Source organism: Cnephaeus nilssonii (genome assembly GCF_951640355.1).
Source record: "Cnephaeus nilssonii genome assembly, chromosome: 8".
Taxonomy (NCBI): domain Eukaryota; kingdom Metazoa; phylum Chordata; class Mammalia; order Chiroptera; family Vespertilionidae; genus Cnephaeus; species Cnephaeus nilssonii.
Genome location: NC_137079.1, coordinates 96,547,535 through 96,572,764, shown reverse-complemented (window position 1 = coordinate 96,572,764; position 25,230 = coordinate 96,547,535). Strand labels below are relative to the sequence as shown.

General features: G+C 44.5%; 1 protein-coding gene across 1 annotated transcript in view; it reads right to left on the bottom strand.

The window, feature by feature from the left end:
* Nucleotides 1–22,031, bottom strand: part of KL (klotho) — a gene marked incomplete at both ends in the record, with an annotated part of 39,329 nt that extends 17,298 nt beyond the window's left edge. The window contains one exon of the mRNA XM_079779495.1: nt 21,237–22,031. Within this exon, the coding sequence (XP_079635621.1) occupies nt 21,237–22,031 (795 nt within the window). The remainder of the gene's footprint in view (nt 1–21,236) is intronic.
* Nucleotides 22,032–25,230: the final 3,199 nt, after the last annotated feature.

Genomic DNA, 25,230 nt, shown 5'->3' with positions numbered 1-25,230 from the left:
TGAGTGGCCAGATTATTATGTGTTCAGAGATCATAATAATCTGGCTACTCAGTATATATGTAATGCTTTAGAAGTAAGAAAAAAAACTTAAAATTCAAAACAGGAAAATAGCTCATAGGAGTTGAATGGCAGACCATGCTTAAATTGTCCATGATGATTATTTGAAAGCCGTGATGTAATTAAAATACACCCTGCCCAACTATTCTCTAACCTGCCCTATAGTCTCTGCCTCAACCTTCTCAGGCACATGGAACCCTCTGTGAAGTTCTGAGACCCTCGAGACTTCCATGCTTTTATAGGTTCAGCTCTCTCCTGTTTTACCTACTCCCAGACTCTCCAGCCTCTTCAAAACTCAGCTCATACATCACGGCCTTCAGAAAGTCTTCCCTGACATTTTCTCTCTACACACCCTTTCTAACAGTTTTCTAAATATTTATTCTGGTGTCTCTACATCTGGCCTCTATCAAAGACCTTAACCATCTTATGTCACGTTTATTTAAGTGTCTAGATTTAGGTGTTTTGAGACATTGGCTAGGTCTTTTATCTCTCTATTTTCAGATTCCAGCAAAGTATCTGGGGCAGAGTAAGTATTCAATAAACAGATATGGAATAATGAAGGCTGGCATTAAGAGCCAGATCAAAAAGTATGAGAAAGAAGCAAAGATTTTTCTGAGCTAGACCAGAAAAACTCTCATAAGAAACCCTGGTTGTATTTTATTTCTGAGATCTTAAAAGGGAACTTTCAGGCAGACATCATTTTTAAAAAATCCTATATAATAAAAGCCAAATATGCTACGTGTCTGGTCGTCTGGTCATCCATTCAACTAATCAAAGTGTAATATCCTAATGATATGCTGAGGCTGCTCAACTGCTCACTATGATGTTCACTGACCACCAGGGGGCAGATGCTCCAACTGGTAGGTTAACTTGCTGCTGGGTTCTGGCCGATTGGGACTGAGCAAGATGGGCCAGACATGCCCTGGAGCCCTCCCGTGATCCTTCCGTGGCTGGCCAACCTCCTGCATCCCTCCCTCCCTGGCCCCAATCTTGGCCTTGCCTGTGCCTCTCGCAATCCGGGACCCCCCAGGCGATGTCTGAGAGCCAATTTCGGCCCTATCCCGCAGGCCAGACTGAGGGACCCCACTGGTGCATGAATTTGTGCACCAGGCCTCTAGTAAATTGTAAGAAACTAGCAGCCCGTTTGCACGAAGATTCGTGCAATAGACCTTCATTCACCTGGCTGCCTGCACCAGTTTTCTGCTGGCACCGGGGACCCAGGCCTTGGCTGTGGCCACCGCCTTCTGCCTTCTTTCAGGGTTGGGGCTTGGCCCCGGGCGGCGGCCTTGGGCTCTGCTGCACCCCAGCGTCCCTGCTAAGGATTGTAGGAGCCGACCCCCAGTGGTTGCCTGCGATCCGTGCAGGCTCCCCGCTGGTGCCCAAGGCTGGGAAAGCCTCCGCCCGAGGCTTTCCCAGCCTTGGGCTCTGCTGCACCCCAATGTCCCTGCGACAATTTCCTGGTGGGCATGGCTGGTGGGCATGGCTGGTGGGTGTAGCGAAGGTACGGTCAATTTGCATATTACTCTATTATTAGGTAGGATCTGGCATGATAGAACTCTAAGAATAATACTATATTACCTTAAAATACACTAATGGTACATTTTGGTGTATAAAACACTCAATTATTAACTTTATTTCCAGTTCTTCTCCTCTCTCTGGAGGATTGGGGTGGAGCTGAAAATTCCAAGCTTCTAATTGTGGCCTGTTTTTTGAGTTTTTTTCTTGGTGACCCACTCCTTCCCTATCCAGGAGTCATCCAGGGTGCAGAGAGAATTGGCCTCATTAGAAAAAAAGATGCTTGTAGTGTTCCCATAGCTTAGATATTTACAATGGTTTTAGGAGCCCCATGTGAGGGATGAGGCCAAAGACAAATATTGGAACAAGCAATGCTCTTAGTGTTTTTATCATTTATGGAATTATGAGGATTTTAGGAGCTCTGTGCCAGGCACTAGGGGTAAAGAAGTATATGTAGTTTTTATTATCTCACAATTACATTAATAGAATGAAGGGAGAGAAACCCCACATGATCATTGCATTTAATGCAGAAAAAGCATTTGAAGGAATCCAAAAGTCTTTCATGACAAAAATACTTTAAAAACTTAGGAGTAGAAGACAATTTTCTTAATGTGAAAAGGGAAATTTTTGGAAACACCCACAGCTAACATCTTTCTGAAAGCTTTCCTCCTAAGATAAGGATGAAGACAGGGATGTCTGCTTTCACAATTGCTCTTCAGCAGTGCATTGGAAATTCAGCTAGGTCAATTAATCAAGAAGAAAAATAAAAGCTATCCAGGTTGGAAAAGAAGTAAAACTCTCTCTAGTCACAGAATAAATGATCTTACATAAGGAAAATGTTAAATAATCCACACAAAAAGAACTATTAGAGCCAATAAAGGGTTACTTTTTATCTGCATCCTCACCAGCACTTGTTATTTATTGTTGACTAGTGGTCCAGTGCATGAGATTCATGCACGGGGGTGGGTTCCCTCAGCCCAGTCTGCACCCTCTCTAATTGGGGACCCCTTGGGGGATGTCCAACTGCCGAGTTAGGCCTGATCCCTGTGGGAACGGGCCTAAACTGGCAGTTGGACATCCATCTTGCAATCTGGGACCGCTGGCTCCTAACCGCTCACCTGCCTGCCTGCCTGATCACCCCTAACTGCCTCTGTCTGCCTGCCTGATTGCCCCTAACTGCCTCTGCTTGCCTGCCTGATCACCCTTAACTGCCCTCGCCTGCCAGCCTGATCTTGCCCCCAAATGCCTCTGCCTGCCTGATCACCCCTAACTGCCCTCCCTTGCCGGTCTGATCTTGCCCCCAATGGCCCTCCCCAGCCGGCCTGATCTCACCCCTAACTTCTCTCCCCTGTTGGCCTGATCGCCCCTAATTCCCTCTTCCTGCCTGATCACCCCTAACTGCCATCCTCTGCCAGCCTGATCTTGTCCCCAACTGCCCTTCCCCGCCAGCCTGGTTGCCCCTAACTGCCCTCCCCTGGCAGCCTGATCTCACCCCCAACTGCCCTCCCCTGCTGGCCTGATCATCCCTAATGGCCTCTGCCTCGGCCCCCACCACCATGGCTTTGTCCAGAAGGAAGTCAGATGTCCAAAAGATGACTGGTCGACCCGGTCTAATTAGCATACTACCCTTTTTGTAATATAGATAGCCATTCTGACAAGTGTGAGATAGTACCTCATTGTTGTTTTGATTTACATATCTCAGCTGATTAGTGACTTGAGCATGTTTTTATATGTCTCTTGGCCTTCTGCATGTCCTCTTTTGAAAAGTGTCTATTTAGGTCCTTTGCCCATTTTTTGATTGCATTGTTTATCTTCCTTTGTTAAGTTGTATGAGTTCCCTATAAATTTTGGAGATTAAAACCATATCGGAGATAACATTGGCAAATATGTTCCCCCATGCAGCGGGCTTTCTTGTTGTTTTGTTGACAGTTTCTTTTGCTGTGCAGAAGCTTTTTATTGTAGTGTAGTTCCATTTGCTTATTATCTCCTTCGTTTTCATTGCCCTAGGAGCTGTATGGGTAAAGATATTGCTACAACAAATGTCTGTAATTTTGCTGCCTATGGCTTCCTTTAAGGTTTTTATGGTTTCCCATCTTAGGTTTAAGTCCTTTATCCATTTTGAGGGGTTTTTTTTATGTGTGTGTGTATGGTGTAAGTTGGTGGTCTAGTTTCATTTTTTTGCATGTATCTGTCCAATTTTCCCAACACCATTTATTGAAGAGACTGTCTTGACTCCATTGTATGCTCTTGACTCCTTTGTCAAATATTGAGCATAATGGCTTTAGTCGATTTCTGGGTTCTCTGTTCTATTCCATTAGTCTATATGTCTGTTCTTGTGCCAGTACCAGGCAGTTTTGAAAACAGTGGCTTTGTAGTATAGCTTGATATCTGGTTTTGTGATCCCTTCTTTCTCAAGATTGCTGCAGCTATTCAGGGTCTTTTTTTATTCCAGATGAATTTTCAGAGAGTTTGTTCTAAATCTTTGAAGAATGCAGTTGGTATTTTAATGGGGATTGCATTGAATCTATAGATTGCTTTGGGTAGTATGGATATTTTAATGATGTTGGTTCCACCAATCCATGAACATGGTATATTCTTCCATTCGTTTATGTCTTCCTCTATCTTGTTTTTCAGCATCCTGTAATTTTCTGAGTACAGGTCATTTACCTCCTTAGTTACATTTATTCCTAGGTATCTTAATTTTTGTTGTTGTTGCAATGGTAAATGGGATTGTTTTTTTAGTTTCTCTTTCTGTGAGTTCTTTATTGGTGGGTAAAAAAGCCATAGATTTCTGGGAGTTAATTTTGTATCCTGCTACATTGCCAAATTCATCTATTAGTTTTTTGATGGAGACTTTAGGGTTTTCTATGTACAATATCATGTCATCTGCAAATAATGACAATTTTACTTCTTTTCCAATTCCAATGCCTTTTATTTCTTCTTCTTGTCTGATTGCTAAGGCTAGCACTTCTAGTACTGTGTTGAACAGGAGTGGTGAAAGTGAGCATCCCTGTCTTGTTTCTGTTCTTAGGGGAAATGGTTTTAGTTTTTGCCCGTTAAGTATAATGTTTGCTGTAGGTTTGTCATATAAGGCTTTTATTATGTTGTGGTATGATCCCTCAATTCCCATTTTGCTGAGTTTTTATCAGGGAAGGGTGTTGGATTTTATCAAATGCCTTTTCTGCATCAATTGATATGATTATGCGATTTTTGTCTCTCAGTTTGTTTATGTGATGTATCACGTTTATTGATTTGCAGATATTGTACCAGCTTTGCATGCCTGAAATAAATCCCACTTGGTCATGGTGTATGATCTTTCTAATGTAATGCTTGATCCGATTTGCTAGAATTTTGTTGAGGATTTTAGCATCTATGATCATCAGAGATATTGGTCTGTAATTCTCTTTCTTTGTGGTATCTTTATCTGGTTTTGGGATTAGGGTAATGCTGGCTTCATAGAAAGGGCTTGGAAGTGTGCCTTCTTCTTGAATTTTTGCAATAGTGTGAAAAGGATAGGTTTTAGTTCTTCTTTAATGTTTGGTAAAACTCCCCTGTGAAGCCATCTGGCCCCAGCCTTTTGTTTGCTGGAAGTATTTTGATGACTGCTTGAATTTCCTCCTTAGTTATTGGCCTGCTGACATTTTTTTATTCTTCTTGGTTGAATTTTGGAAGCTCGTATTTTTCTAGAAATATATCCGTTTCCTCTAGGTTATTTAGTTTGTTGGAATAGAGTTGTTCATAGTATTTTTTTTACAATCCTTTTTATTTCTGTAGGGTCTGTTGTTATTTCGCATTTTTCATTTCTGATTTTGTTTATTTGGGTCCTCTCTCTTTGCTTCTTGGTGAGCCTGGCAAGAGGTTCATCAATCTTGCTTATCCTTTCAAAGAAACAGCTCCTGGTTTAATTGGTCTTTTGTATTGTTTTTTAGTCTCTATGTCATTTATTTCTGCACTGATCTTTATTATCTCATTGCTTTTGCTCACTTTGGGCTTTTCTTGTTGCTCTCTAATTCTTTAAGTTATAGAGTTAGATAATATATTACCATTTTTTTCTTGTTTTTTTGAGGTAGACCTGTAATGCTATGAGCTTTCCTCTCAGGACTGCTTTCACTGTGTCCCATAGGTTTTGGATTGTTGTATTTTCATTGTCATTCCTTTTCAGGATATTTTTCATTTCTTCTTTGATCTCTTTGGTAACCCAATCATTGTTTTAATAGTATGCTATTCAGCCTCCAAGTGTTTGAATTTTTTAATTGTTTTTATTGTAGTTGATTTCTAATATTATGCCATTGTTGTCTGAGAAGATGCTTGAAATGATTTCAATCTTCTTTTATTTGGAGAGACTTTGCCTGTGACCCAATATGTCATCTATCTTTGAAAATGTCCCATGTGCACTTGAGAAGAATGTATATTCTGTTGCTTTGGGGTGAAATGTTCTGAAGATGTCAATTAAGTCCATCTGATCTATTGAGTCATTTAGGATTGCTGTTTCTTTGCTAATTTTTAGTCTAGAGGATTTATCCAGTGATGTCAATGGAGTATTAAAGTCCTCTATTATGATCGTATTGCTGTCGATCTCTCCCTTGATATCCTCCAGAAGTGTTTTTTATGTATTTGGGTGCTCCTGCATTAGGTGGTTTTGAGAAGCCCTAGAAAAAGTGATGCCCAATGCTGAGTGAGCAGAAATGCTACAGTTGCCCTGACAGCTGGTAGAGGGAGGAATAAAGGAAGCTGAGAGAAGCAGGCATGCTGGAATAGGTATATTATGTACTTTTTTGTACTACTTTCCATATCTTTGCCTTCTTGCCCTGTTCTTAGAGAGATTTAATCACCTTTATTTTCTAACCCTTCTATTATTTTTTTCATTTCTATATAATGTATTTAATTTCCAAGTGTTCTTCCTCCCCACCCCCACATTTTAAAATATTATTATATTCTTATTTTCAAGGTGCAGTATCTTTTCTTCTCTCTTTAAACATTTATTGGGTGTTTAAAAATATTTATTTTATTCAGATACTGACATATTTACATATAATATTATATTATTTTCAGGTGTATAACATAATGATTTAGCATTGTATATACTATGAAATGATCACCGCAATAAATCAAGTTTACATCCATCACCATAATTATGATAGTTTTTCTTGTGATGTGAACTTTTAAAATCCACTCTCTTAGCAATTTTCAAACACACAATATAAAATTAACTATACTAGTAGTCACCATCCTGTACATTATATCCCATGACTTAATTTATTTCATAACTAGATATTTTTACCTTTGACTGTGTTGTTTTATTGTTTTAGTTGATATTTTTCTCTGCATAATTTGTTTTCTCCAAGTTGTTTTTTTTTTTTGTTTGTTTATTTGTATGGGTCTCCATCTTGATTGTCTACTCATATTTAAGAATGAGAAACAAAATACCAATTGGAAGGTCTGAGCATGTGGGTGGGATCTGTTGACTTGGAGCTTCACTGCAGAGTGATCTGTCTGGGCTATTTGTTGTGGAGCCTCATAGGACCAGCACCTTAATCTTTCCTCAGGAGCTAATCAGTTTCCCTGAAGAAGACACTCCCAGTCCCTACCTGAGAGCACAAGTCACACTGCCACAATTCGAGAGCGTGTTGGGAGAAGAGGGCTGGTAGGGTGTTGGGGGATAGACCAGGGTGTATGTGCATTCTTTCATCATTCAACAAATACCTGCATGCTTCCTCTCTCCAGGCCCTGGAAGGCTGTCAGTATAAAACGGAAAACAAGACAAGCATGGTTCCTGGTATCTCAAAGCTGAGGGCTGTTGTGGTAAGACAAATAAACCATTTCAATTAATGTGCTAAAGTGGGAGTAGGATGAGATTTTATGGAAGCAGAAAGAAGGAATATCAAACCTGGGCTTGGGCATGTCAGGGAAGGGACCTTGGGGAAAGGAGGCAGAGAGCCCAGCACAGCTGAAGAACAGTAAACTGCTCACTACTTGATTACACTGATTTCTACAGCAGAGATATGGAAGAAGCATAATATAACTGGCATTTTTGTGTGTGACTTTTTTAATCACCATACATTGACATTTTAATAGCCAAATACTATTCCACTGTACATGTATTCCACTATTTCTTTAACTGATCACCTTAATATATATAGGTTATATCTAGTTTTAAAGAATCACCCACCATCCCCTCTAATCTTTGCACATTGTAGATGAAATTTAATGAGATTAAAAGATCAAAAATAAATGACAGCCCTGGCCAGTGTAGCAATTCATTTTATTCTTTGAGATTTAGGAAGTTAAAGAGACAACCAGTCTAGTACAGAAGCAGGTTTTCATTCAATATAAAGGTAAAATCGAGCTGGTTGGGTGTCATCCAGTACACTGAAAGGCTGCTGGTGCACCAGACTAAACTGCTAGAAAGTTCCCCAGCCCCTTCTAGAGCTCTGCAAACCTGCAGACCCAGAGATGAGCCTTTGTCCTTTGTCTATGCTGGGAGCTTTGCAATGTGACCTGGCCATGAAGCGAAGAAAGGGGCCCGGTGACTGGTTCACAGTGAGCACAGCCCACATTAACAAACAGGAGAACACCAAATCTCTGGTGAAGCCCAGTGTGCTTTTAGTAAGGAAATGACATTTGACCTCAGATAATATAAGGGAGAATGTATCTGAGCCCAAAGTGACAGATCTCTATCACCCTTGCCCCCACCTCTGCAGAGCAGGCAGGAAGTCCAGACACTGTGAAAGAACTCATGTCACCAAGAGGGGAAGGGTCTGAGGGAGAGGACCTTTCAATGACTAATCCAAAGAGAAGGGGGAGTCATGCAGGGAGGAGGTGAGAGGCATTCCTCACCCCTCATCTGCGTTGTGGCTTTGGGGCCACCTCCTGGTCCCTGACAAAAAGAACCTGAGATTGCTTGGTTCCTGGAAGAACATGACCCACTCCACTTGGCAGATAGAAAGGTCAAGTTTCCATCTCCCTCCCCACTTTATCCACAAGTGTCAGAAGATAAAGAGGCCTCTCATGAGTCACATTTGTCTCACCATTAAACAGCATACCTGAAAAATACAGTGGCATTTCCAGTTATTTGAAAATTTTTCTCATCAAAAGCAATTCATTTTATTCTTTGAGATTTAGGAAGTCAAAGAGACAACCAGTCTAGTACAGAAGCAGGTTTTCATTCAATATAAAGATAAAATCGAGCTGCAACTTGAGTGGAACCATCAACCGAGTAGGGAACTCTCACATCACCCGAGTTCCTCTTGCTATAAATAGTGGAGTAGAAGTTGGAGGACCCAATGAGGGCTACAGTAAGGAAAGAGTTTACCCTGAGAAGAAATTTGACCTGGAACACCCTTCTAATTCTAGCATTCTAATCATCAAATAAAAGTGCACTTATGGACATGGAAATGTTTGCTTAGCCATTATATTTAAATTTAATATATTTCACTGCTTTTAGTTTATTTTCAATATTTTATCTAACTATAATGATATTGATTCATGGATGATGTTCTGACATCCATATTCTGAAAAAAATGTTATTGATAAAACATATATATTCAGACTTGGGTTACAAGACTTCACTAAATATTTATCGTTAGTTAATATAACAAATTAGCCATAACCAGTTTGGCTCAGTGGATAGAGCATCAGCCTGTGGACTCAAGGGTCCCAGGTTCGATTCCATGACCAAGTGGGATTTATTCCAGGAATGCAAGGATGGTGCAATATCTGCAAATCAATAAGCGTGATACATCACATAAACAAACTGAGAGACAAAAATCACATAATCATATCAATCGATGCAGAAAAAGCATTTGACAAAATCCAACACCCTTTCTTGATAAAAACTCTCAGCAAAGTGTGAATAGAGGGATCATGCCACAACATAATAAAAGCCATATATGAGAAACCTACAGCCAACATCATACTCAATGGGTAAAAACTAAACTTATTTCCCTTAAGAACAGGAACAAGACAGGGATGCCCACTATCACCACTCCTATTCAATATAGTACTGGAAATGCTAGCCATAGCAATCATACAAGAAGGAAAAATAAAAGGCATCCAAATTTGAAAAGAAGTAAAACTCTCCTTGTTCGCAAATGACACGATACTATACATAGAAAACCCCAAAGACTCCATCAGAAAACTACTAGACCTAATAAATTAATTTGGCAATGTAGCAGGATACAAAATTAACACCCAGAAATCTATGGCCTTTTTATACACCAATAATGAACTCACAGAAAGAGAAAAAATAAAATAAAACTAATCCCATTTACCATTACACCAAAAAAAAAGTTAAGATACTTAGGAATAAACTTAACTAAGGAGGTAAAAGACTTGTACTCAGAAAACTTCAGGACATTGAAAAAAGAGACAGAGGAAGACATAAACAAATGGGAGAACATACCCTGTTCAATGATTGGTAGAATCAACACCATTAAAATGTCCATACTACCCAAAACAATCTACAGATTCAATGCAATCCCCATTAAAATACCAACTGAGTATACTTTTTTTAAACATCAAGTTGTGTCCAGCCCTGGCTCATGTTGCTCAGTTGGTTAGGTGAAATCCTGTGCATTAAAGGCTGCTGGTTTGATTCCCGGACAGGGCACATGACTGGGTTGTGGGCTCTATCCCTGGTAGGAGGCTTGCAGGAGATAGCCAATCAATGTTTCTCTCTCACATCAATTTTTCTTTCTCCTCCTCTGTTTTTCTCTCTCTAAAAACCAATTTTTTAAAATTTTTAATTAAAAAAATTAAACATCAAGCTGTATCCAGAAAAATTACTTGATAATACTGTGTTTTATGTAAAATCAGTTATTTCAAAATTATTTTAAAGTATTTGGTCTAATGCTACTAAAAATATTGCAAAGACTTCATCCCACTGAATGCTACAAGTTGCAATGAAGAAGTTAAGTGAGACAACAATTTCATTTCTTTCTTCTAAAATAACTCAAGAGGATAATTTCTCCAGTACTTTTGCCATTATTATTACTACTAGAGGCCCAGTGCACGAATTTGTACATGGGTGAGGTTCCTCTGGGTGGCCTACAGGGGTCAGGCCAAAACCCGCAGTCCAACACTGCCTGCAGCTCCTAGCTGCTGCTCCCACTAATCTAGCCCCACTGTGCCTGCCTCAAGCTCACACCCAATCATCCTGATCAGGAGAGGCTCACACTACCACAGCAGTGCTCGCCAGCCAAGAGCCCTGCATCTGGCGCCCTCCCAAGGGGAGTATCCTACGGGATCAGGCTGAAACCAGCTTTCTGACAGCCCCTGAGCAGTCCCAGATTGCGAGAGGGTGCAGGCCAGGCTGAGGGACCCCACCGGTGCATGATCTGACCAGGAAGGGATCACGGGAGGGCTCCAGGGTGTGTCTAGCCTATCTCACTCAGTCCCAATTAGCCAGACCCCAGCAGCAAGCTAACCTACTAGTCGGAGAATCTGCCCCCTGGTGGTCAGTGCACATCATATTGACTGGTCGACCAGTTGACTATCTGCCCCCTGGTGGTCAGTGCACATCCTAGCAAGTGGTAGAGCAGCCTTAGCATATCATTAGCATATTACACTTTGATTGGTTGTTTGGTTGTTCTGCCATTTGGTCTATTTGCATATTATCCTTTTATTATATAGGATTATTACTAGAGGCCCGGTGTACAAAATTCGTGCATGGGGGGTGTCCCCTCAGCCCAGCCTGCACCCTCTCCAATCCGGGACCCCTCAGGGGAGGTCTGACTGCTGGTTTAGGCCCGAAACCAGCAGTTGGACATCCCTCTCATAATCTGGGACCACTGGCTCCTAGCTGCTCGCCTGCCTGCCTGATCTCCCCTAACTGCCCCCCCTGCCGGCATGGTCACCCCCAACTGCCCTCCTGCTGCCTGGTCACCCCCAACTGTCCCCCTGTCGGCCTGATTGCCCCTAACTGCCACGCCCCCCGCCAGCCTGGTCACCCCTTCCTGCCCCCCCCTGCTGGCCTGGTTGCCCCCAACTGCCCCCTCTGCTGGCCTGGTCACCTGTAACTGCCCTCCCCGGCCCCCTCACCCCACTGGCCTGGCCACCCCATGCAGCCTGCTGCTCAGTCATTTGGTTGTCCCTCACTAATCCCCTGCTGGCCTTGTTGCACCTCGCAGCCTGCTGTTTGGTCGTTATTGTCACTGTGATGGCGTCCTGGACAATTTACATATTCCTATATTATTAGTATACATTATTATTATTGTTGTTGACAATAAATCCATACCTCAACTCACTTTTGTAGAGCTCTTTATGTTTTCCAAAACACGTTGACATACATGATTTTGTTTTAATTCTCAAGATATATCTGGGAGGTAGGTGGTATGGCAGAGACAGTTGGTTGCCCTGAATGATCTGTTCTCACATGATTTCAACATAATAGAATTGTTCTCTGAGCACAGGGTTCCACAGCAGACAATAATTCCCAGGCTCCTTACACCATGTGACTGGGTCCTTCCAATAGGATGTGAGTGGAAGGGATAGTACAGCCTCCAGGTCAGCCACATTCTTCCTCTTCCCCTCCTTCCCTGTATAATGGAGGAAACTGGGATATTATTTGCCCTGGGGATGCACAAAGGTCATATACCTATCTAGGCAGGAATTTTTTTCCATTCTTCCTCACTCTGAAATTCCTTCCTAAAATATGTGAGAAATCAGACTGTAACTATCCAATTTAAAAGAAAGAAAAAGGGCATATTGAAATAAGCACAGATTGTTTTACATCTACATTTATTCCTTCATTACAAATTGTATTGAGAAGAACCAAGATGGCGGCATAGGTAAACACCTGAACTTGCTGCCACACACAACCACATCAAAACTACAACTAAAAGACAAAACGGACATCATACAGAACCACAGGAAGGCTGGCTGAGTGGAAGTTATACAAATAGAAGGTAAGAAAAAAGCACACTGAGACTGGGAGGAGGGACAGAGGTACTAAGTGAAGTGCGGAGGTATAGAGACGCACCTGGAAAGGGGCTGGCAACTGGGTACACTGTTGTCTTTTTCAATTGGGAGGGAGATACAAGCTCCCGACTGCTCTGAACTCCAGTTCCAGGCGAGACTCTGGGGACCCAGACTCATACGGGGAGAAACTGGACTGTCTAGCATTGGGCCAGAACATGAGGGCGGCTTTCTCTCAGAGGTGCTTGCAGCGATCATTGTTCCTGCACAGTGCCGTGGGACACAGAGACCCAGAGACCTCTTCGGGGCAGGGCTAACAGTCAGCCATTGCTGTTTGCTCCACCCTGGTGATTCCCTGAGACCCCGTACAACCCAATTTACAACCCCACCCAAGCTCTGTGCAAAGGCTTTTGCATATGAATGGCCTGGCCTTTTGCAATCTAAAACCTAACAAACTGCAGCTGGGTCAGAGAGTCCCAGAGCCTCCAAAAGAAGGCCCAAGGTTGGACAACAGCTTGTACTCCTTCACAGCTGGGCCTCATCTGGCCACCTCTAAACCCCAAACAAAGAGGAAGAATCTGGAGATCTCTCTGTAGCTCCTGCTGGGTGGCCTCAGGCAGTGGCTGACTTTACACCTCTTTGGAGATCCAAGAACCAGTGTACCCAGTGGTCAGAGTGAGACCATCCAGATTACAACTCTTCACATCCATAAGAGACACACTCAGGGGGCAGACTCAGTGAGTGCCAAAGCCCCAATGAACTTCTTGCCCCATAAAGGTGTCTCCAGCACAGAAGTTCTCCCATTGTAGACACAACTGATCCTCATAGCCAATTGGCCTGGAGGTCAATTCCTCCCAGTGATACCAAGAGCAATCAAGGCTTAACTACAACAAGACTGTGCACACAGCCCACAAATGGGGTGCACCAAGAGTGTCCACCTCAGGTAATTAGGGAGGCTGAGCCACTGGGCCCTGTAGGACACCTAGCACACAAAGCCACTCTATCAACACAGGGAAACAGCCAAAATGTGAAGACAAAGAAACAGGTCACAAATGAAAGAAATGAAGGAAAGCAAACTACTGCATATAGAGTTCAAAACCACAGTTATAAGGTTACTCAAGAATCTTCTAGAAACCTCCAAGAAATTTAGTGAGACTCTCAAGGATATGAAAAAGGACCAACTAGAAATTAAGCGTACAGTGACTGAAATAAAGAATAATATACAGAGATACAACAGCAGACTAGAGGATCCCAAGAATCAAGTCAAAGATTTGAAATGCGAAGAAACAAAATCAGCCAACCAGAAAAGAAAAAAGAAAAAAGAATCCAAAAATATGAAGATAGTGTAAGGAGCCTCTGGGACAACTTCAAGCATACCAGCATCCGAATTTGGGGGTGCCAGAAGAAGAGAGAGAGCAAAATATTGAAAACCTGTTTGAAGAAATAATGACAGAAAACTTCCCCTACCTGGTGAAAGAAATAGACTTACAAGTCCAGGAAGTGCAGAGAACCCCAAACAAGAGGATTCCAAAGAGGACCATACCAAGACACATCATAATTAAAATGCCAAGGGCAAAAGACAAAGAGAGAATCTTGAAAGCAGCAAGAGAAAAACAGTTAGTTACCTACAAGGGAGTACCCATACGACTGTCAGCTGATTTCTCAACAGAAACTATGCAAGCCAGAAGGGAGTGGCAAGAAATATTCAAAGTGATGAATAGCAAGAACCTACAACCAAGATTATTCTACCCAGCAAAGTTATCACTCAGAATTGAAGGTCAGATAAAGAGCTTCACAGATAAGAAAAAGCTAAAGGAGTTCATCACTGCCAAACCAGTATTATATGAAACTAGAGTCCTGGTGCACAAAATTTGTGCACAGGTAAGGTCCCTAGGTGTGGCTGGTGATCAGGGTCAATTGGGGCCTTGCTTCCCCGGGCTGCCGGCTGCCAGCTGCCGGCTGGGGCCTTCCTTCCTTCTGAGCTGCCCCCTCGTGGTCAGCACATGTCATAGCAAGCGGTAGAACTCCCGGTTGGTCGAACTCCCAAGGGGGCAATTTGCATATTAGCCTTTTATTATATAGGATGCTGAAGGGTATTCTTTAAGAAAAGGAAGAAGAAGAAAAAGGTAAAGATAAAAATTATGAACAACAAAGTGACAACAAATACATATCTATCAGCAAGTGAATCTAAAAATCAAGTGAATAAAAAATCTGATGAACAGAATAAACTGGTGAATATAATAGAATCAGGGGCATAGAAAGGGAGTAGACTGACAATTCTCAGGGGAAAAGGGGGGTGGGGGTGCGGGAAGAGACTGGACAAAAATCGTACACCTGTGGATGAGGACGGGGCGGGGGTAAGGGCATGGGGTGGGGTGGGTACTGGGTGGAGGGGAGCTATGCGGGGTCGGTGAAGAGGAACAACTGTTATAATCTGAACAATAAAGATTTATTTTTAAAAATTGTATTAAATATTTCCTCTGTTCCCAGGGCTGAGATAAACACTTAAAATTTAAAAATAAATGATATTATTTATTCCTCTCTGATCTCAATGAATTACAAATGAGCACATGATCTGCTCTGTCTGCTGTTATCACAAAATGGAAGTGTTTATGTCAACTCTTTGGAGGATAAATATGAGGTTATCCCTAGATAGCAGGGAGAAGAGGTATAGTGAACCTTTGGATTAACTTTGTACCAAGATATATCAACATAAGAGTATATAAATGATAGAATATGCTTATCTGTCTAAGTAGAAATTGCAAATATCCGTTTGGAGTTTCCTCAGAAGATTTTATCTTTGACGATTCAGTAACAGTATGTATTTTTATTTACTCACTCTTTTATTTCTTGTCCTTCCAATAGATATGTATTCTATTATCCTCCTACAGCTAAACTTTACATTATGCTTTAAAAGATAACATTCATTGAAAGAAAGGCACCTTTTATACAAAATAATTATAATAAAATTCTGACTTAGAGCAATTTATTGTTTGAAAAATTAAGATAAATCAGAAGACGTTTGTGTGCAAAAGTCATGACTAATGACATATCCAGGTAACATAGTTGTACATTCATTAATTTTATACTTAAGAAGTGCACATTGACATTATTTGAATGCTTAGTAGTCTCTGTATTGCCTCTTTTCTTCAACTCAAAATAATTAACATTGTTAAATATTGCTATGATTTTAAAATCATTTTATTAGTTCTTTTTCTATTCTCAAATTTCTTTTCTTGGACTTGACTGTAACCTTCAAAAAACACTATGTTCAATCAGATATTCAAGAGGAGTGAGTCAAGCTCTTTGGGAGATGTTTTATCTATTTCTGATTAAACATACAATTCGATTTTGTAGTATTCTATAAAATACATTGTTTCAGTCCAGTTGATTATTCCATCCATGTACTAAATACATTTTAATTAAATGAAAATTGGTATAGCCCTTGCCGATTTGGCTCAGTGGATAAAGTGTCAGCCTGCAGACTAAAGGGTCCCAGGTTTGATTCCAGTCAAGGACACATGCGTGGGTTGCAGGCTCGATCCCCAGTAGGGGGCATGCAGGAGGCAGCCAATCAATGATTCTCTTTCATCATTGATGTTTCTCTCTCTCTCTCCCTCTCCCTTCCTCTCTGAAATCAATAAAAATATATTTGGGGGAAAAAAGAAAATTCGTATGGTGCTTCCCAAAAGTACATAACATATATAATTTGAGCATGTACCTAGTATAGGTAAATTGCCTCTCCTATTACTTGGGGAATGAAAATTCAACCATATAACAAAGCGACTTCCAATTCATGTTCCTAAAGCCAGCCAGAAGACTTTCCCTACTTTCCATTTTGAAAACTTCTTCATAAAGTTCTATAGTGATTATAGTTTTATAATTATTTGGAAATTTTTATAATGGAATCATCAATTTGATGATGAACCTTGAGCTTTTACTGAAAATGTCAGACTCTATCCCATTATGTTTATTGATTTTCCTTTCTGGTTAGGATTTGGTACTTCCCACTGGAAAGTAGCCAGAAAGACTGAGAAAGAGCAAATCCTGGAAGCATCCTTCACAAAGCCAGAGTCAGGCTATTAAATAGTCAGAAATCATTCACTGAGCACCTACCAAGGGCAAGAGGGAATTTTAGAATAGATGAAGTGAACATGGTTTCCTCACTTAAGGAATTGCCTAGCAAGTGGAGTGGTGTAAGGAGGCAAATGGTTAAATAAGGGAACAATGGAATGTGGTAGGAACCATCACAATGAAGCATTGTGGGACTCCATAGAAGGAAGAAATAGCATTCAGGTGTGGGGTCAAAGGGAGCAAATTAGCTGGTTCTTGAAGAAAAGGTGAGATTTTCATAAACAAGGAACTTTATCTTGTTCCCATTATTAGGTCGCCGAAAGAGGAAAGCACGAGGCCAGAGTGGTGATGGATTATGGATTTATTCAATCATCCATACACCAGGTGGCTGGATGGCTCCAGCACCCAGTGATTGGAGTCAGCGGCTTTTACAGGACTTTTGGCGGGCTTTTTTCTGGGCAGAGACTTCTTTAGAATACCCGGAGGGGAGGTAATGGATGTGGTCACCGCAAGTGAAATGTGGTCTTCAGCAAAGGGAATGTCCATAGTGAAATGACCTGAAAAGCCAGTTCCTGGTGGAGGGGTATCAGTTCAATTGCCTGATCAAACCTAACACCCATATAACAGTATCCTTGAGAAGATCCATCACTGCAGCGGATGAGGGCAGAAGCAAGGGCATCAGCTAGGAAACTATTCCAATTATCCAGGGAGAATGTGATGGATCCGCCTACTGTAGTTTTAGATAGAGAGAGAAGTGGTTGGATTCTGGATATATTTTGAAAATTGTGGGAGCTGTTGGAGCTGTTGATGGATTCAAAATAAGATGTGAGAGAAAAGGAGGAAGTAAGGTTTGTGACACCACCCATCTGAAAGAGCAAAGTTGCCATAACGAAGATGGGGAAAAACAGAAGTTTGTATTTGGGTGTGTTCAATGTGACATGCCTATTGGACATCTGAGTAGATAAGACAGTAGTCTATTCATATACAGAGCTCAGAGAAGAAGTTCCGGCTGGAGACAAAGTTTTCAGTCATCAGGATACAGAGAGTATTCAAGAGATCACTCTAGAGCAAAGGCCCCAGGGTGAAGTCCTGGGCATGCCAATATTAGAGGCAAGTTGAGGAGGCATAAGCGAAGGGGACTGAGAAGGGATCACCAGTGAGCTGAGAGGAGAAGTAAGAGAGAATAGGGCTCTGGAAGTCAAGTTGAGGTGTGTCAAGAAAGAGGGAAGAGTGGCTAGATAAATATTGCAGACAGGTCAGCTTCTTCACCTCAGTCCTGGTCCGCTCAGAAACCCATGGGCAGAGTGAAAAACTCAGAGACTGAATTCCCAACTATAGGCCTCAATGCTAGTTTTGCAGGGGTCCTCAAGAACTATCTTTCAAGATCTGTGAAGGCACACAGTCCCTCTTCAAGTCTGAGAGAGAAGGTGTGTTCTCTTTCTGCGTTATACACAGACTAGTAGCCCGTTTGCACGAAGATTCGTGCAATAGACCTTCATTCACCTGGCTGCCTGCACCAGTATTCTGCTGGCACCAGGGACCCAGGCCTTGGCTGTGGCCACCGCCTTCTGCCTTTTTCAGGGTCGGGGCTTGGCCCAACAACCTTGCTAAGGATCCCAGGAGCCGACCCCCAGTGGTTTCTTGCGATCTGTGCAGGCTGCCCACTGGTGCCCAAGGCCGGGAAAGCCTCCGCCCCTGGGACCCCCGGGAGTGGCAGGAGGGGCCGGGCCACGCCCCCCCCTGGTGGCCGATCCCCTCTGGGACCCCCGGGAGGGGCCGGCCACGCCCCCCCGGGTGGCCGATCGCCCCCCGGGACCTCCGGGAGGGGCGGGAGGGGCAGGGCCACGCGCCCCCAGGTGGCCGATCAACCCCGGGACCCCAGGGAGAAGCGGGAGGGGCGGGAGGGGCCGGCCACGCCCCCCCGGGGTGCCGATCGCCCCAGGCACCCCTGGGAGCGGCGGCATGGGCCCGGCCAGTGGGCACCGCCATCTTGATCTTCTTAACGGCGGATATGCCACCCGGAGTCCCGCCCCCAGCCTCCTGCCGGCCCAATCGTGGGCATAGCGGAGGTGCGGTCAATTTGCATGTTTCTCTATTATAAGGTAAGATGAGCAAAGCAGTCCAGCCTCCCAGAGCTCTTCAGGAAAATTCTTTCAGTTCTAAGTGCTGTTTCTCCCTTCCCTTCCCTTCCCTTCCCTCCCCTCCCCTCCCCTCCCCTCCCCTCCCCTCCCCTCCCCTCCCCTCCCCTCCCCTCTCTGTCAAGGTTTATCTCAGTATCAGGAACTCACAAAAGATCCCCCCTTGATTCATCCTATAGTTTGGCCTGCCTCTGTCCTCCAGCCCAACAAACAATGATTCTTAAATCTCCGGGGCGGGGAGGGGGGGCATGTAAAATTTCCAGTGTACCCAGGGGGTATCCTTACCCAACTTTTAAGAGTGGAAGCACAGTACAGAACCAAAGGGGAGGGGTGCTGGCCAGCTTTATCCTTCAGTAGCATCAGATCCCCAAATGCAAATGAAATGTGAGGAGCTCAGTGGCCCCTAACAGCAGTATCTAAGCCCCAGCTGAAATGTTCTATTAACAAAACTTGCAGAATATGTTTTATCTCTTCAAGTAAGGTCAAAACTTACCTACCCCCCCCTCTCTGCAACACTACACCAAGAAAGAATATTAAAATATCTAATGAAAAAATTAATTTAAGATATTCTTTGATAATGACAACTTACTTCATAAGATACAAAAGTGACTAAATTCCAAACCAAAGAAATTAATGTTTTACAACAACTAGCATTTTGATTGCAGCATCAGCAAAAGCAAGTATCACCTGTCACTAATTTCCTATGAATTCAGAGTCCACTGCATTTCTGGGAAGGGTGATTAGTGTTTGGCAAGGTGGTTTTGTGTGTGTGTGTGTGTGTGTGTGTGTGTGTGTGTGTAAGGATCCAAAAATATAACTAAGAAGTTAATTAAAGGGCTGAGAGTGGGCACAAGAATCAAAAGCATGCTGACTATGTAAAATACCAGAGTACCAGAAAGCTCCTGCTGTCTCAATACCTTATTTTACATGTGAAATAATCATGTAAGTCACTAAAATAGCAACTGATGAATGTTGTATACATATGGAGTTTATTACATGCACTCTAAAAATATAACTCATGTGATTTAAATCTAAAGTGGTGATTTTGCAGAAATTGTCTTATTTGGTCCACCAGCTGGTCCTCGGAACTCTTATTTTTTTTCTGGTATGGACTGAAATTTGCCTATGTCTTCCTCAGAAGAGGGGCCAGTTCTTCTCGTAATTTTTTTATCACCAACCATAAACAGATGGTCCTTATGATCTTTTGTTTGATTCCTTCAAAGGATGGCCAAACTGAAAAGTTTATTAGCATTGTTCTGAAGTATGTTAATGAAAAGATATATATCAATATGAAATCACTAACATCTCAATTTTTTTCAAACAAATCCAGCATGCTTTTATGATCTGTGGTAGCAGATTTTGTGGAGCTGACATACAATGTATTTAGCCATTATTACAACATCACTGGCAGCTCAGAGCACTAAGCCAACTCAATAATCCATATGTGATGCCTCAATTATCTGCAGCTTCAATTAAAAGTACTCAGAAGTGTTCTGTCTTGAATTCGTTCAAAATATGTGGCTTAATTCTTAACGAGTCACCAAAATACAGTCCCAAAGGTTATACATTTAAACACTTTTATTTAAATGTTTGTACATACACATAAAATATTCTCTCGATACAAAACTAACTATAAAAAGTGTACCAACAATTGATATCATTATAAATGAAGGCTCATATCAATGAGACCTAATCTTGAACACTAAGTAAAGAAGAAAAAGGAGGAAGAATTTTTTGGGAGACAGCTTGATCATAGCATATCAACACTTCCTACTGTAAAATTTTATTAAGCTTTTTGTACAACAGTGTTCAGATCTTTTTTTTTTTTTCAGATTAAGAATATCTTCCCGGAGGAATCCTTCCAACTGACGAGAGCATCGTGGAAATACACCTGGAGGACATCGGTAGTGATGTGCTTTTATGGCCAGCTTTGTTTAAGATTGTTTTAGGGGTTTTCACATCCTTGCCAATTAAATAAGGTTAGACAAAAAGAACTTCCGAAGACATTTAAACCCAGCTCTCCACGATATGCGATTTTGACACCTTTGCATTAGCTGAGGTGTGTGCTGAGTCACAAGCAACATAGGTCTATTGGATTAACATTGAACTCCTGCCATCTCCACAAACCCTAGCAGAGTGAAGCTGTCTCCGCAGCCTCTGAACAAACTTGGTCCTTCATCCTCCTCATCCTCCCCAGAGCTGCTATTAATAAGTCCGCCCCGCCTTACATTGGAGGGTTTCTCTCACCCAGAGAAAGGAGGTCCCTTTTCTCCGGGAGAAACTGATTCTGTTATCTTCCTGAGGAATGAATGGTCTCCAAAGGGCACTCACTCTGGGCACTCACTGGCGCACCCACTGCGGGATTTCCATGCCATTCCCAACTCCACGCCCTCCCACCCCCCCACACCCCCCCCCTCCCCCGCTCCGCCCCGAGCCGCCCTTCACGTGCGACTCCCAAGTGATCACACAAACATCTCAGCCCTCTTGACCCTGGAGTCTCCCGAGGCCTTGGCCCAGGCCCTGGCCCCTCCAACTCACCAGCAGGAGGTTGTGCGCCACCAGGTATCCGAGGCGAGAGCTACCCCGGACGCCGGGGGCCAGGCGCCCCGTGGCGTAGCCGTGCCAGGCCACCACGTAGGGGTTGTCGATGGTGATCCAGTACTTGACCTGGCCGCCGAAGTGGCGGAAGCAGAGCTCCGCGAAGTCCCTGAAGTGGTCCGCCAGAGCGCGGCTGGCCCAGCCGCCGTGCGCGTCCTGCAGGCGCTGCGGCAGGTCCCAGTGGTACAGGGTGACCACGGGCTGCACCCCCAGCTCCCGCAGCCGCTCCAGCAGGCGTCGGTAGTAGCGCAGCCCTTCGCGGTTGGGGGTGCCCGCGCTGCCGTGGGGGAGCACTCGCGCCCACGAGATGGAGAAGCGGTAGTGGGTGACCCCGAGCTCACGCAGCCCCTCCGTGTCGCGAAAGACGTTGTTGTAGCTGTCGCTGGCCACGTCCCCGGTGGCGGACAGGGACCGTGACGGGGCGCCCGTCGGCGGCCCGGCTCCGGGGGGGTCTCCCTGGAGTGTCGGGGGGGAGTGGGTGAACGTGTCCCAGATGGACGCGCCCTTGCCGTGCTGCCGCCAGCCGCCCTCGGTCTGGTAGGCGGCGGTACCCACAGCCCAGAAGAAGCCGTCGGGGAAGGTGTCGTGGAGGAGGCCGGCATCCTCGGGGGCCAGAGGGCGCGCGAAGCGGGCCCAGGTCTCCGCACCGTCCCCAGGCTCCGCACGCAGAAGGCGCCCGCCGAGGGCCAGCAGCAGCAGCAGCGGCGGCAGCGGCGGCGGGGCGCGGGCCGGCATGCTGCGTGTGATGCGGCCCCGGGGCCCGCGCCGTCCCTTTATGCCCGCGCCCCGCCGCGCCGGCGCGCCCACCCCCGCTTCCTGGGGGCGGGTTGGCAATAATCACCTGAGAGCGGGCGCCCGCCCAGACTTGCAAAGGGCGGAGGGGGGAGACCAGGGCGCAAAGACCAGCAGGTGCCAGGGAAAGGGGCGCGACAGGCTGCAAGGGGCAGCCGGCTCTGCCCCCGGACGGACATCAGAGAAAAGGCACCTGTTCCTCGCTGCGCCGGGGAGCCACGAGGATGTTTGGGCAACTGAGCTCTCTGCGCCGCCTCCTCTTTCCCGCCTCCTGGCGCTCCAGGGAGAAGCCTGGGAGTGGGTGTTGGTCCGGGAAGCAAAGGGGGCGAACCAACTTCCCCCGAGTCTGGCGCGGGGCCTTTGCCAGCCTCATGGGTCGGTGGACCCGGAGGCACCAGCTTTCTCTTTTCTACCCTTGGGAGGCCGAGCAAAGCTTTAGATGGACGTGATTAGAGCCAATTAGGAACTGGCTGCCGTCATATTGGGATGGCAAGGTGGGGAGGCAGGTCGGAACTTTGAATGTTGCAAGACAAGGAGTGGAGGTGGACTTTTCTGAAAGCCTTCATGTGGCCGAGGGCTGTCCGCCGCCCCCGCCCTAGGAAGCCCTGGAGGAAGACGTGAAGCTGTACGGTTGTCTTGGGACTTTCCCTCCTACTGTTTGTTTGTTTTGTTTTTTTAAGTTGAAAAGTCATTCTTATTGAGGAATTTGGAGGGAAAGTCTCATAATAGTAAAAATACTAAAGTTGAATGTAAAAAAAATGCAGCGGTGCAGCGCAGTGCCTGGCCGGGAGGCGGAGGGCGCAGGCTGGATGGCAGGAGAGAAGCCTCCAGAGGAAGGCGCTACAAGGGGAAGCGTCCGGGAGGGAGAAAAGGGGGTGGGGGTTCTTCTCTAAAATTAGCCCAAATGCACATGAACAGCATAATATACAGCGACGGGCTCAACCTGCTCCTGCTCCTGCTCCTGCTCCTGCTCCTGCTCCTGCTCCTGCTCCTGCTCCTGCTCCTGCTCCTGCTCCACCAGCCTCGGCCTAGCCCGCCTGTCTCGGCCACTGACCCCTTGGGACTGCCACTTGGCCCCACCGAAGTAGAGGGGGCCGGGCCAGCATGCCACAACCGGGTTGCTTCTGGTGCCTCTGGCTGGGTGGGGAGAGGTGACAGCCAGGGACAGCTGGGGAGAGGGGCTGAGGGGGCGCGGGCAGAGCCCACTGGACCCCCAATTGCACGTGGCTGCAGAAGTCCTCAGCGTTTCCTATGTGAATCTCGTCCGAAGACCGAGGCCACGTCTGGAGAACTGGGTGAAATAAATTAAGAAAAATCGCAGGACAACCCTCCTTCCGAGTGCGGACAGCCCTGTCCACAGCATGAAGGCCTTCCCTCGCATGCTAGGAGGAATGTGGTTCCTCCAAACGCATCCAGAGGGCAAAACATGCAATAAAGATCGTCGCTGCGGGCTCCCTCCCATGGCGGTGGCGTCCAGTCTGTGGCACCCCCGCGGGTCCACCAGCGCCGGGGTGGCCCTCCTCAGGCCGTGTCACTGGCCAAGAACTGTGGGAAGTGGGGCCTTGTCGTGAGGTGGGGCCTTGTCGTCTTGGAGTTAGCAGGAAACTTGTCTATGTAAAGTTTTCTGGAGCCAGAGGTTCCTGGATCCCAAAATGTCTCTGAGCTGTGAAGGGAGAGAGGAGGAGGGGTTTAGCACAAGCATCCACTCCCTCGGCAACAAAATAGGGTCCCGACATCTTTCCAGTTGCCAAAGAGGCCTTTGGACAGAAGTGGTGGAGACACTTTGTCCATTTGAGTATGTGTGTATGTGAAGCATGGTCTCCACCTTTGTGATCTTGGCCAGGACAAGCTTTAAGATCCTCATCTACCCAATGGAGACAGCTGACTTGTTGGCCCTGCCACCTTGGAGGCTTGTGGAGCTCAAATGAAAAATGTGCACACAGATGACTCAGACAGGAAGCATCCAGACAAGTGTAAGATCTTGCTAATAATGCCTTTACCTCCCCTTCCAGGACTTTGTGCCTCAGTCTCCACACACCGGCACTGTGTTGAATGATGAAGATCCTCACAGTGGTACATCCATCTTGTCCATTGATCATCCCCGTGCTGTGTCATACACACTTAAAATCAATAAAGTTTTAAATATTACAGATTAAGGTACTTTTATTAATCCTCTTAAAAGGCAAGCACAAGAAATGTATTCCAATATTTTATTAAATATTCCCAGCGGCAACTAGCATGTAGCATATATTTTCATAATTAGTAAGATTAAGCCATCAGACTGGAACAAGAATTATTGCTATTCTTACATGTGTCATTTTATTTTCAATAAACATAAAATAAAAAACAATGACACTTTAGCAATTAAAAAAATTACATCACCCAACTGCACAGTCACACTCTCTTCCAGCTAAATTAAAAAGCTTCTGTGTCTGCATGCAGGATCACATTTCCTTTCTAGAGCTGAAGATTGGCGTGTTTGCTGCATTGTAGCTTGTTAAGTTTCTATTAGAAATGCTTCATGGGTTTCATGGAAAATAGCTTAGGCTAAGTGTTCGCTTATTGATGTGTGGTCTGTTTGCTCAGGGCAGATTGTATCTATTGCTACTTTTATTTAACCAACAGTAAAAAAAAATGTTAAGGCTTTTTTTTTTAGAATAGTGATTTACCAAAAAGGACTAAGTTGACTAAATTCTTCACATTTAAAGTTTATGCCTCTCTGTGGGTGTGGGGGAAGACATATATCCCCTAATGATTTCAGCATTTACAAAGATGTTCCAATGTGATAGTTAATTCAACCCAATGATAAAGATTACATGATAAACTTTCTTCCCAGAACTCTATGTTATCAAGGTTTTGTTGACAGTTATGTTCTAGATTCTTGAAGTGTGACTAATGGCTACTACTTACTCCTCTTTTGTTCTGGTTTATTTTGGTTCTTACTTTTCACAACCATCTTTGAACACCTAAAATGTGGCTTTCATTCAATGCTTTGTTCTCCCACAAATAAGACTTTTAGTACTTGTTGTACTTTGAATCCTTCCTAATAAAAGAGCAATATGCAAATTGACTGCACCTTCGCTACACCCAAGCCACGCCCACCAGCCAATCAGGGCGAGTATGCAAATTAACCCAACCAAGA